This window comes from Juglans microcarpa x Juglans regia, chromosome 8D (genome assembly GCF_004785595.1).
Source record: "Juglans microcarpa x Juglans regia isolate MS1-56 chromosome 8D, Jm3101_v1.0, whole genome shotgun sequence".
In the NCBI taxonomy this organism is placed as follows: domain Eukaryota; kingdom Viridiplantae; phylum Streptophyta; class Magnoliopsida; order Fagales; family Juglandaceae; genus Juglans; species Juglans microcarpa x Juglans regia.
The window spans coordinates 30,437,356-30,450,807 of NC_054608.1; the positions used below are offsets into that span (position 1 = coordinate 30,437,356).

A 13,452-nucleotide genomic window follows, 5' to 3' on the forward strand; every position below is an offset into this window, starting at 1 on the left:
TAGACCAACCATTTTTGCAAGTTAATAGTGTTGTTCTTATAATGGGATTTTAGATGCTCTCAAAAGGAGCCAAGCAAGACACCCACTATGGGAGATGGTGTAAAAAATAATCTGATGGGAAAATCTACATAACCATGAGAAGTAACAAAATCCAAGCTTTTTCAATTGTGATAGATTAAACACAATATGTTAATCCCATAATAATTTATTTTTAGTGTGCTATAAGATTCATATGCTGTCTATCTTTCTACAATATTGATAAGGGATTTTTATTTTTTTGTTACAAACATACTTATTACCATTTGTTTTTATCAGTCCTCTTTACACAAATTTTCCATTATAATTGTATTGAAAATCAATCAATAAATAAATGCGTGTGTAGAATATAGAGAATGGATTGAATCATATGTATATACACTTTTCTCGAGAAAAGAAGCAAGAAAGATGTGTAGTTTATACAAAAAAATTATAAAAATAAACTTACAAATTGATATGTATTGATATTGTACGCCAAATTATAAAATAATTCTTTTATTATATGATAGATCTAATTATCATATCAAATCACATTTTTTGATAAATTTATTTTTAAAAAAATACTTTAGTCACAGAGAGATTACGTAAAAATAATTTCATAAATTGATGTAGCTTGATGTGATTCTTCAGATTATAAAGTTACTTTTATTATAAAGTAGATCTAACGAATCAGATGAATACATATTAATTTGTGTGATTACTTTTGTATAATTTATTTGTAAATGAAATAATACTTTTTTTTTTTTTTTTTTTTAGCCTTACACTTCTCCATAAAGTAATGGGCTTTCAATCTTGTGCTCCATTGTTTGTATGCCAAGAGGCCCTCTAAAAATCCAACCCATCCCAAAATTCCCACCCTCTCGCTCGCTGACCGGCAGGCTCGCATACCCTATAAATATACGAAAAGGAGTGCTTTTGGTGTAGAAAAATGAGAAAATCACAGACCCAGTCGCTGCTTTCTACACACAGCGGACGTTACAGCTACCTCTAATACGCCATTCATTGCGTTCTCTCTCCATCTCTCTCTCTCTGTGATCGTAGAAACCCTTTTTGCATTGAACTTCTCTCGGTCCTCTCCCGCCCTCTGCCTCGGTTTCTCAGAAGGAATCAGTTAAACGTCGTCTTCGTCGACTCCGAGCACCAAAGCGGCATAGAATACTGTTGGGGACTTTTTCAGGTATGGGTTTAAAGATTTTGAGTAGGCCGTTTGGTTGGCGACAAAAATGTGGGAAAAATATTTTGTTTTGAAAGGAGGATCCCGGATTTTGATTCTTAGATTCTTGGATTCTTTTTTATCCGGGGACTAGAGAGGACAGTAATGGCCGTACTCTACTGTGTGTAAAATGCGCCCTGCTGTTGCTTTCCGATGTTTTTTTTCACGGGTTTTTGGGGAACGAAGCGGAGGACCGTATTTTGCTTTCGGCCAAATGAAACTTTTGGCGTTACAATGTTTTGTTAGTGAATTCTTGTTTGTGTTAAAGGCTATTTCTTTTGACTTTTTTTTGTTCTTGTTAAAAAAAAAAAAAAGAATTTGGTAGATATTACTAATGAGAATCTATTTTTATGTTTAAAATAAAGTCTGTTTTGTGAATGCTTCTTTCTCTGCTATTTGATCGCTACATTCTGTTTCACTTTCTCGTTGGGTGTTTATAGTGGTGCTCGGTTTTTTTATTTGACCACCAATGCAAACCTATGATCACGGTACAATTTTGTCAGTCTTACATTTGCGTACTTCCTGTTGTCGTGCATAATGTTAAAGATGGTTTTGGCTAACCTTAAAGCCTTGGTTCGATGGAAATGAAAATGTTGGTTGGGTTACACTGATCAAGGCAAGTGGTTTTGAGTCATTCTTTTGATATATAAATAAATGAATGAATGAATTAAGTCTGTCCATTTGAACAAGTATTTGACAAGGAATGAGTTGGTTCTTAGTTAGTGGTTTTCATTGAAGGTTTTGTTTTGTTTTGTTTTGTTTTTCCACTCAAGTTTTCTGTCTCTCGTTCTATTCAAAATTCTCTGTTTTCTTTTAAATTTGGCAGCTATGTGGATGCCTACTTGTATTGAGGGTCTAGTTTATTTATTTTTTGGATATGTTTTTCCAATTAATAGGAGAAAGATTTATTAGGTATAATAAGTGGAAACTTTTTCTGTCCCTTTTGAAATACTTAGAACTTTTGACTATCATGAGAAGAGTTATCTTGTTCCTTGTTGATCAGTATCATATGGGAAAAATGGTAGGCTATTTACATTTGAATTGGAAAAGATTTGGGAACTCCAATTACTAACAGATTTAGGATCTCCAACAACTAACACATTTAGGAATGGTAGGTCCAACCTTTATACATGGTTCTCTAGAGCTTAATCCTATAACATGAAGTTATTGCAGCAGAAATCCTAGAGAAGCCTTTGGATATTCCTCTCATGTTCCGATCTTTCTGTTGCTCTCATTGCGACTCTCTCTTTTGTGTCTCTCTTTTTTTCATATTAACTACTAGGAATTTTTCAGACCTCTCAATCAATCGATTTCTGTCTTTTTTTGTTCTCCAAAACTTTGTGATTCCTCATAACCTAAGAATGAAAAAGCCCGTGACTCTTGAAGATTTGAAGGGCGACTCTCCTGCCCTAAATGACTCTTTCAACAGATTCAAAGAAGAGGTCAAAGCTGTGGCTAGGGATGAAGAAGAGGAACTTTTGTTGCTGACAGAAAGAGTTTTGAATGAGTTTATTGAATTCCAAGTGAGAAAAGCGCTTGAGGAGTCATATAGTAGAGAAGAGTCTGTTGGAAGTGTTAATTCCAAGCTGGATCTTGATGCGATTGATAAGGAGGATGTAACCAAGATAAAAGAAGAGGATGCCTAGAGTTATACGAACCACAGACTCTGTTTGGGATCAGCAGTGCCTTCCAATGTATCCATTAGGGAAGCTCTCATGGTTAAATCCTTTCAAATTACTGCATGAGAGCTCCTAACAATTTAATAGGAGAGTGATAGCTGTCGTATATATTTCTTTCAAGATTTTCTACATTGACATGCCCATCCATGTGCAAATTATTATGTCTTCATGTACCATTAGGTGATAATTTGACATTTGATTTCAATGTCTCTAGTAAGTAGTGAAAGTAGAAAATTCTCATGGAACACTATTGAGATAATAATTTTATGGGATTGAATTAATTCAAGTTGAGTTGTGTAGTATGATTTTAACCACTAACAAAGAGGTGTATAAGTACAGATTAAATATCTGGACATTACGTCATTGACCTTTTCAGAAGATTTCTGATTGGCTTTGTCTCAAAGACTTTGCAAGTATTGAGAAGGTTTTGAAATTTATATAAGAGAATTGAAACTGTTGTATGCTGTAATTATCTATTCTGAACTATTGTAATCACTGTTCAGTTGTTAGTTGCGTGTTGGAATGGCACAGACTAATTCTGGAGATTTTCAATTTCTTTTTGGATAATTTTTATCTCACTTAAGCTCACATCCATCTCGTAAAAACCTAGAAAGATGCCGTACACAACCACACACACACTGCCCCTCCTTCTTTCCCCGGCCACACATGCATGCTGAGTGTCCATGCATGGATGTGTACGTGCTTGCATATAATTCAATAGGCTTTCTGTATTTTGGTTGGGTTGCCAAACATTTTGGAGACGGAGTTTGGCTACAGCATCACACTGACATAACTGTGCTGCATGAGCTCAAATGAAGTGGCCTCGTAACTTGGTCTATGGCTGGTCTTAAAGTTTTAAATATTTGGTGCATCAGCCTTGGCTTGCAAACCACTGCATCAACCAAGTATACATGTATGTTTGACTCCATGGGACATTGCCTTTCTAGATTAAAGATCTTGCAAACCCTGAGGGGTAGCTCAGCTGGTCCGGCCTTGGGTTTGGTCCCCAATGGTCACTAGTTCGAGTCCTCTTAGGACCACTGGAGGTTTACCTAGTCGTTAACCTTAGGACCCCATGGGATTAGTCGAGGTGCACGCAAGCTGGCCCGGACACCCACGGTTATAAAAAAAAGAAGAAGATCTTATTCACGCTTTAAAATGAACATCCTGCATTACCCTACTGAGCACTAGATTAATCGAAAAAATCTATTTTTTGGTGAAGTATAATGAAAGAAAGTAATAACGGGAAACAAAACAGATATTTATGTAGAGCTGTGGGGGCATGAAAGCTCTTGAATTTTTCTCAATGGCCACTGTGTTTGCTCTCTTTCTCCTCATAATGCCACTCTCTTAGTTGCCTCCTTGCATATGATGGTCAATTCTAGCATGCGAATGAACTCTAGCATAAATGGCGCTTCATTCTCTCACAAGAATGGGGCAGGGGGTAGGTTGTGGGCTTAAGACGTATCAGGTGCATTTTTAAACTTGCTAATAAAGAAAAAATATGATTGACAGTTCATGTATTAGGAGATTAGAGTTAGAAACATTTTGTGTGTGTTTATTAAGGAAGATAGCTTGTATAGAGCAGTTGGGACATCTTGACCATGTTTGGTTAATATTTTTTTCAAATTTAATCCAAAAAAATCTTTCAATCTCAAAAAATTTTCAACTTTTCATTCCATTTGCTTAGATTTCGGGTGTGGATGGTAAGCAGGTCTATACTTCTTGGTTTCAGTAGGGACTCCTTACAAGCGTTGTTTATAGCCTGTCGTATTGGACTTATGATATACTTTCCTAAAAAAAATTATATTTAAACAAATTTTCAACTCTACACTTTCCCAAACCCCAACACAAAGCATATCTCAAGAAATAAATATTCAAGATTTCCTATCTACTTATAAAAAAAAAAAATGATTTCCTATCTACTTTCACAAAACCCAATAAACAATACATTTGGAAAAAATCCTCAAACATTCTCAAAATTTCTCTTAACCAGCTAGATGCCTTGAGGACCAACATTCCCAAAATTTCTCTTAACCAGCTAGATGCCTTGAGGACCAACATTATACTTCTCAACTTGATTTTTCGTAAAGGGTGGCAATGAAGCAATAATATTTGGGGTATTTTTTCCAGAATTGTTTGGAATGGGTGTGGGAAATTAATGTTGTGTGTCTGTGGAGAGAGTGAGATTATGAATGGTTAACTAGTATGATAGAGGTAGGGAGAAGATCTTGTGGATGCTAGTGATTCAAAATCTGAATACTTGGATTTAATTCTTTAAAAGGTATATATGCTGTTACAGAGTATCCTTATCTGCTTAATTGATAGTTCTCCACAATTTTTGCTTAGGGTATCTAGGGGTATTCAAGTAACCATCCATGGGGCTTTTTTAGTCAGTTATTGAACACATAATCCTCACTGCTTGATCTATGTTTGAAGAGATGTTAAGACTTATAGCCAGAAGTAGTAGTACTTTGGCTTGAATATAGGAAGGTCGTGAATTGGATATCACATTGCTTGGGACGGTGAAGTCTTGACCTTTTTGCCTAATCTTCTCTGGCTATCTTGGGGCCCAGATGTGGCTTGGGCATTGTGTCATTACGTCTCTGTAAACTGTAAATCTTCAAACATGATTTTATTGTCTGGGAGACAAAAGGATGCTTGACTATCTTTCCACTTGCATGGAAGGAGAGTTAGTGAGGGGTGATGAGTTGGCTGTCTCTGTTCTTCTTTAGTTTGTGGCCATTGGTTATGCTGGTCCATTATACATTGCTTCTTTCCTTGAAGGCTGGACTTCTGACCTTGGAGGGGGTGATGGAGTTAGCTGACTCCGTTTGTTCTTCTTCAAACATGTATGCTCTTAAGGAGAATCTTTATGGTTATTCATGGTACTAAGGTTGCTGTTGAGTTCTTTAGTGCATCCTAGATTGGCTGGTTTTGAGGCCAAAATTTCCATAAAGAGTAGCATCAGATCATTCTGCCTCTGAAGAGATGTATAGCCTTTTCTCAAAAAAGTTTTTTTTGGGGTTGTCTGCCTTTTTTGTTTAGCAAACTACTTAGCATAGAATTCCTCCTCAGGTAATGGCTCTGCATTTCCTTTTCTTCATTGTAATAGCTTCTCATCTTTCACTGTTTGTTGATCTCAAAGATGCAATTCTGGATTTCTGATCATCACCGTCGTTACTAATATATGAATGTGTTGTTGGGTGCAGAGGCTAGTTTTGCCATGGAGAGCTCTGATGATGAAAAAGATGGAATCCTTGGGAATTACATTCCAAAAGAACTGGCCCATGGTTTGGCATCTAGTGGAGCAAAATTTGTCGATGAAGTACTTAATAGCCAAAGTGAACACTGCTTGGAAAATTTTCGCATGGATAAGCATGTATTTTACAAGTTGTGTGATATTTTGCAAGCCAAAGGCTTGCTACGTCACACAAATCGAATCAAGATTGAGGAACAATTAGCCATTTTCATGTTCATAATTGGCCACAATCTACGTACAAGAGCTGTCCAAGAGTTATTCCGATATTCAGGAGAAACCATCAGTCGCCATTTCAATAATGTTTTGAATGCAATTATGGCAATTTCTTTAGACTTCTTTCAGCCTCCGGGTTCAGAGATCTTGGAAGATCCAAGATTCTATCCATACTTTCAGGTAACTTGGATTATTGAGTTTGATTGGGTTCTTTTTTTGTGCAATCTTTTTCCTCTCATTATTAGTAATTTTCTGGTAGGATTGTGTGGGAGCAGTTGATGGTATCCATATTCCAGTTATGGTAGGTGTAGATGAGCAAGGACCTTTCCGCAATAAGAATGGCATGCTTTCACAAAATGTTCTGGCAGCTTGCTCATTTGATCTCAAGTTCCATTATGTTCTAGCCGGCTGGGAAGGCTCAGCATCAGATTTGCAAGTCCTAAATTCTGCACTGACAAGGCGAAACAAACTGCTGGTCCCTGAAGGTAGGGTGTATATTGGAATCAGTTGTTTTAGCAGAATGATAGAATGTCATGTTTTGATTTTTGATTTTGATTTTGATTTTGATTTTGATTTTGATTATTTTTTTTTTTCTGGGGAGGGGGCGGTGGGATTTCTTACTTGCATTGCCGAGTATGAAATATTAATGTTGGTGTTGGCAGGTAAATACTACCTTGTAGACAACAAGTATGCAAATATGCCAGGTTTCATTGCCCCATATCCAGGTGTTCCATATTGCTTAAAGGAATATCCGAGTGGCTATCATCCACAAGATGCCAGAGAGCTATTTAATCAACGACACTCGTTGTTACGAAATGCCACTGATCGGATCTTTGGCGCTTTGAAGGCACGATTCCCAATATTGATGTCTGCTCCTCCATACCCATTACAAACACAGGTCAAGTTGGTTGTGGCAACATGTGCAATACACAATTACATCCGGAGGGAGAAACCAGATGATTGGATTTTTAGAAAGTATGAACAGGACAGCACGGCATTACAAATCGAGTCGTTGTTGCCCCCTTTAGAGGCGGAACAACCCATTATGCATATTGATACCCAAGCTCTGGACATTGGCGTTGAAGCAGAACAACTAGAAATCTCTTCACAATTGCGAGACTCCATTGCAACTGATATTTGGAATGACTACATCCATGATTTTTCAGCCATGTAAATCATCTTTGGTAACAGTTTCAGGTTAGGATTGAAATTATTTCAGGATCGAGAACCATATGAAGATTTTGGTTGTGATTCCATGCTGTACATTGGCCCTTCTGTTCATAGAAAGGAAAGATATGGGTAGATCATACATTTCAAACATTGCGTTGTCACATGGTTTCCTGAAAGGTAAAAGAAGTGTCCTTCGAAAAGGATGAAGTTGAGATATATATATATATATATAGATTTTTTTTTAATGTAAATATTTTATTGTATTTTTGGGGGGCTTTGATGCTTGAAATTTACCAAGTGAACAACTGCAGGTGGCGACTGAACAGGAAGTTGATCACAGACTACCTTTCATTACTTCTGAGAGGCCAACCAATCTGTTGATATTGATGCAAAAAGTTTGATCTTAAATTTCTAAGGATCGGTGATCTGTGTGATGTGGGCACGTTAGCCGGTTCGTGAATTTAATCAAGTAAAAGACATGTTTCGTTTGCACGTCTTGAGAATTTCTCGTCGCCCTCTCCGCTATCTTAAATTTTTGAGAAATACTTATAAAGATATTATAAAAAATAATCTCATGAACTGATGTGTCTTTATGTAATTTGTCAGATTATAAAATTATTTTTATTGTAAAATAGATCTAATGAATTTTATGAAGTTATGTAGATTATTTTTATATAATCTTTTTAGCTGGATCTCACCTCAGACCTACACATGATCCCCTAATCCCAATATAACGTCGCCAGAATGGAGTTGGGCCAGCTGTGTGTGGATTGCTCCTGTCCCTGACTGAACTGAACTGTTGAATGAATGCATATACCTCAAGGTTTGTATATACAAGCTACAGACTGAACGGCCAGCCCAAAAAACTCTGAAGTAGTTTACAGTTTACCCCAAGCAAAATCTCTCTCTCTCTCTCTCTCTCTCTCTCTCTCCCCAATGGCTCTTTGTCGGTTAATAGTAAATACAAAGAATCTGTCACTGAAGAATGCTGTGTACCATGTTCATAGGGACCCATTATACAAAAGAATACTGATCCGATCAGGGAACATTCTCATGAAAAGGAACACCTAAGGGGGGTCATGCATGATGAATAATGCCCTTTCTTACCAGGAGAAAGTGGCTTAACTTACAAGGGTTCTTGAATCAATCAGATAAAAGCTATCATGGATTCCTTGTACTTGAATTGATGCATTGTTTTGCATTTTGTGAGACCCATATGCTAGGTGCAGAAGTCCCAGATCACATATGCATTGCCCCACTATTTCAAGTCTTGAAGCTTTCTTGAACATCAAATCAAAATCCAGTTGAGCATGCTGGTCATTGTTGCCCTTACATGGTTCACAAAGGAGATACAACATATTAAAGAAATCTACATGTCGTATAGGGCGTCCCATACTCCATTCATACAGAAGGCGGGACGGGTGAGAAAGACGGTTTGCAAACTTGTATTTTTACTCATCCAATACACTATTGAAGTGAGTTCCACAATAATGAAAAAATATTAGCATTTTAATTTTTTTTTAGAACTATAATAAGCTCTACACCGAGTGGTATGTTGATACATCAAACTTGCAAATAGCAAAACCCTTAAAAATTGCAACACCATAAACTTGGATCATATTGATTTGTTGGGACTCCTCATGCAATGTCAATGAGTGCTAACATGGGCATCAAGCTTTTCACATGAATGGTAGCCCCCAGATTGAGCTGTAAAGTTTTGACATCCCCCTCCTACACGAGTATTGGTTGTTATCATCTCTCACCACACCCCTTATTCCTAAGTTTGGTAACCACCTTCCTTGAGATCACCTCCTTCCTAATGAGACTTTTTCTCTTCTTTTCATTTCAAATAGGACAAGGAATATCCGTTTGGAGCAACCATAAAGTATGTTTTAATATGAGATGGAATGCCACGAAAGAGGGGTGCCCAATGTATAACTTGCAAGTTTTTTCATACGAGTTTCAAATTGTTACTTTGGTTTTTCTACTTTAACAGATGCGGCTGAATACAAATTGAGGCTTAAAGTAAAATTTAAGTGAGTCATTCGTAATTATAATATAATAAAATATAAATTATTATATGGAATATTTTCAAACCTTTCAATAAAATGAGATTTTATTTAAAATCTTTAAATACAATTTTTGTGAATTTATATTTATAACAACAACTTAAAATGAGGTTTCAATGCAGATTTTGTACCTCAATTTAGTAAGATCTTTAAAAAATTGTTTAAAATATAAATAATTCATTGTATTAGTTATAATTAAAAATCATTGTATTAAATATTAAATTTAGTATTATGGAGCCTTGCACACATTGAAAATTTTAAAAATTATTTAAAATTTTATTTAATGAAATGGTTTTTATTTTTTAAAATAAAAATTAAAAAAAAAAACCTTATTTTTATTTTTGAAAGCCTTACATAGGATGAGAGTCTTAGGCAATGGCCTAAATGACCTTACCATTGAGCCGGCCTGATTCTACAAACGATAGAGAATTCATAATCTTCCATCTAAGAAACTTTATAGGAGCAAGTTTTATCACCATGCCAACCCTCTATGGATAATACTATAAAATTAAATTTATAAATTGATGTAATGTCATATGATATGTTAGATCTTTTTAAATATATCACATCATATTACGTCAATTTGTAGATTTATTTTTTTGAAATCTCTTTGTGGCTAAGTATTTCTCTTTTAATAATAACGACAAATAAATCCACACCATAATTTTTTTCCCTCGTTTGGCACCAAGAAAAAAAAAACTGTGATGCTTTTCTTGATATCACTGTTGGAAAAGAATCAAAACTGGTGTTGACTAATGAAGACTATCACAGCTCATAATCATATCTTTTAAATTGAAACCAATCAAGAGAACTAATCAAAAACAGATCCATAACCTTTGACTATGTAATTAGAGAGGTAAAAAATGACGGGGCCTTTTTCCAGCAAGTGGTGTCGGCAGTTTCCCAAAGAAAATACAAAGGATTACTGACTTTTCCAATCAATTATGATCAGTTCTATATAACATGAGAAAATTGTATCTAAATTTTCAGATGAATATTCAACATTTTTAAATTTCAAAGAGAGATAGAAATGATATTTTCCAAAACTGAAGGGACATTTTGAGATTTAAGTCTAGTTTATTTTCACAATTTTTTTATTCTTAATTCATCTTATCTCATTTAATCATTATAATTTTTTTAATTTTTTATACAAAAGAAAATAAATAATTTAATTTTTTTAAATCTTAAAATAAAAATAATATTAAAAAAATATATTCTAATAATATCTTATTCAAATTTTAACGTTAATCTCAACTCGCTCGTCCCATCCGTAAAACCAAAGACGCCGGGCAAAGTGAAAAACTGAACAACAACATTAATCATTTCAAACACAATCTTCTTTCCCAAATGAAACCCAACCATCACTTTTCTTTTTCAATTTTCCCCACAATCCTTGCAAATACTTCAACTACAATACTCCCACATTACATTTATCTTATGTAAAGAGTCACTCTCTGATCTCTCTCTCCCTGGGAGAAGAGAAGATACACATAGAAAGATAGAGAGAGAAATGTTGGATCCAGCAAACAACATGCTGCCTCCCCCCTCATCTCCATCTATCTCCTCCGTTTCTTCCTCCGATCTTGACACCGAGGTACCCCATTAACCAAAAATCTTCAAACCTTTTCAAAATCTCTTCTTTTTCTTTCATGTTGACCAATGCATTCAAATTTTTTCTCTGTAGATTTTGATTTGTTCAGGGTTTTTTTTTCTGTTTTGGGTTATGAATACTGCAGTCTACAGGGTCCTTTTTTCATGATAGAAGCACAACTCTGGGGACTCTAATGGGCGTGAGCTTCCCTGCCATTACCTTCAGAGCCCCATCTCAGCACCGGGACCCCCAAACGTCCGTTTCGGTGTCCGTTTCCGCGGTGTCCCGGAGGGCCAAGAAGCCCAGAAAGAACAAGAACAACGCTCAGCCACCTCAGGCGATGGTAGAGCGGCGGCGGAGGTGGTGGCAGCTTTGCAGGGACAGCGAGGCAAGGCCAGCCTCGCTGGGCGAGTTTCTCGAGGTGGAGCGGAGGTTCGGTGACGGAGCGTTCTTCGGTGCGGCCGCGGCAGAGCTCGAAGGCGTGGTGGTGCTGCAGCAACAGCAGCAGCATCAGCATCAGCATCAGCAGAGGAACGGGAACGGACGGCTGTTGTTCGCCGACGGAAGGGTTCTTCCGCCGGCCACCGATGGTGATGATGGGGCATCGACGGCTGGGGCGCTCTGCAGATTCCCGGTTTCACTCAGTGGGATCTGTAGTGGCGGGGCAGGATAAAATTTCTGTTTTTTTTTTTTTATCCTTTTTATTGGATCTTTTTGTTCATTGTTTTGGAGGGATTCTTCATTGATCGTTAATGATTTAAATATTCTCTTAGACTTTAGTTTATCCATCTCTGCCTCTGCTGCTTTTATATTTATTTGCCCAAAATAAATTACCCTATATATATATATATGTATGGTTTTGGCTTTTGAGGACTTTGCTTTTTGCTTTTTCTCCTTTGATCCTTTTTGGTTGGTTAGAATATTAGCAGTTGATGTTATCCTTTTAGCGTGTGTACACACACACATATATATATATAATATATTATATCACATACTGACACGCATATGTATGTGGCATTGACAAGCGATTTTTCAATGCCAACAGGTTTTTTTTTTTTTTTTTTTTTTTTTTTTTTTTTTTTTTTTTATCAATTATTATTCATTACTTCACATTTTATTTTTTATAAAAAAATCTTCATTTTATAAAAAATACTCTCACACTTTATAAAAAAATTATAAGTATAGAATGTGAGAATGAATAAATTAATGAGTAGAATTCCTCATTTACAAATGAGTACTAATTCATGGGCTCTTTAAAAAAAAAAAAAAAAAAAAAAAGACTTCCTTTTAAACTAGCTAATTTTCCTTACAATAGATAAATTGAGAGACTTTTTGGCTCCTTGGATTATCCTTAAATTTTTTAATAATATCTAAATAATAAGTGACACTTGGAGGTTTGGATACAAAAAATCTTTTAACTCATCTCATCTAATCATTATAATTTTTTCAAATTCTTATAAAATATAATAAATAATTTAATTTTTTTAAATTTTTAAATAATAATAATATTAAAAAATAATATTATAATAATATTTCATTCAACTTTTATCTTAACTCATCTTATCTCAATATACAAATCCCATCTTATAAAAAATTGGTTTCATGCAGGTCTGTACTGTAACAGTAATGGCTATCAAATTTGCTTAGAATAAAAGAAAAATATATATTTTTCAGCTTTTTAAATTAGTAACTGTGTTCAAGTTCCTGGAATTTAGCTCTACCCCAAGTTTGTGGTAGAGATGTCAAGTTTCACTTTCAGATATAATACCCATTGCTTTAGAGTAAAGCAGTGCGGATTTTGATTAAGTTTTTTTTACAAGGCTTTTATTTATTTATTTATTGGGTCTTGAACTTATCAATGCATTGCCAGTAAAGCAAATAACCCAATGTTCTTTTATATTAAACATATCTTTCTTTTGGAGAATGTTAATAAATTGTAAAATCCCCATTGCATAATATTTGGCATCAAAATCCCAAAAACTTGAATAATTGAGTTCAATCACATGATGATTCTTATCCTAAAAAAATTATATTAATCTAATAAAAAAGAAATGTACAAATCAAGGGTTCTTCAGCCTATGGCATCTCCACCTATCAAACTACCTAGCTATGGAGTAAAAGGGAAAAATACACTTTATCTCCTCAAATTATTAGGAATTTGGTACTTTTCATTATATAAACTATCCACATTACATTGTTCAACTAACAAAAAGTTGATG

General features: G+C 35.3%; 2 protein-coding genes across 4 annotated transcripts; both read left to right on the plus strand.

Annotated features, from left to right (window-relative positions):
- Positions 1-942: 942 nt before the first annotated feature.
- LOC121243482 (putative nuclease HARBI1) lies at positions 943-8,390 on the plus strand. Of its 3 annotated transcripts, none has more exons than XR_005936150.1 (5): positions 943-1,213; positions 6,141-6,583; positions 6,663-6,888; positions 7,066-7,750; positions 7,885-8,390. XR_005936150.1 is itself a non-coding variant. In XM_041141594.1 (5 exons), exons 3-5 carry the CDS (start codon positions 6,155-6,157, stop codon positions 7,575-7,577), a joined length of 1,167 nt encoding a protein of 388 aa, XP_040997528.1. In that variant the 5' UTR covers positions 943-1,213; positions 1,690-1,865; positions 6,141-6,154; the 3' UTR covers positions 7,578-7,840. The 3 variants fall into 3 exon arrangements, 2 of the variants coding, with proteins under 2 accessions (XP_040997528.1, XP_040997527.1); XM_041141594.1 differs by lacking the exon at positions 7,885-8,390 and adding an exon at positions 1,690-1,865 and having other exon boundaries at positions 7,066-7,840; XM_041141593.1 differs by lacking the exon at positions 7,885-8,390 and having other exon boundaries at positions 7,066-7,840.
- A 2,557-nt stretch (positions 8,391-10,947) lies between these two features.
- Positions 10,948-12,003, plus strand: LOC121241811 (uncharacterized protein At3g17950-like). The gene is made up of 2 exons (XM_041139653.1): positions 10,948-11,236; positions 11,379-12,003. The coding sequence occupies exons 1-2, from the start codon at positions 11,153-11,155 to the stop codon at positions 11,904-11,906; spliced, it is 612 nt and encodes a 203-aa protein (XP_040995587.1). The 5' UTR covers positions 10,948-11,152; the 3' UTR covers positions 11,907-12,003.
- The last annotated feature ends 1,449 nt before the right edge of the window (positions 12,004-13,452 follow it).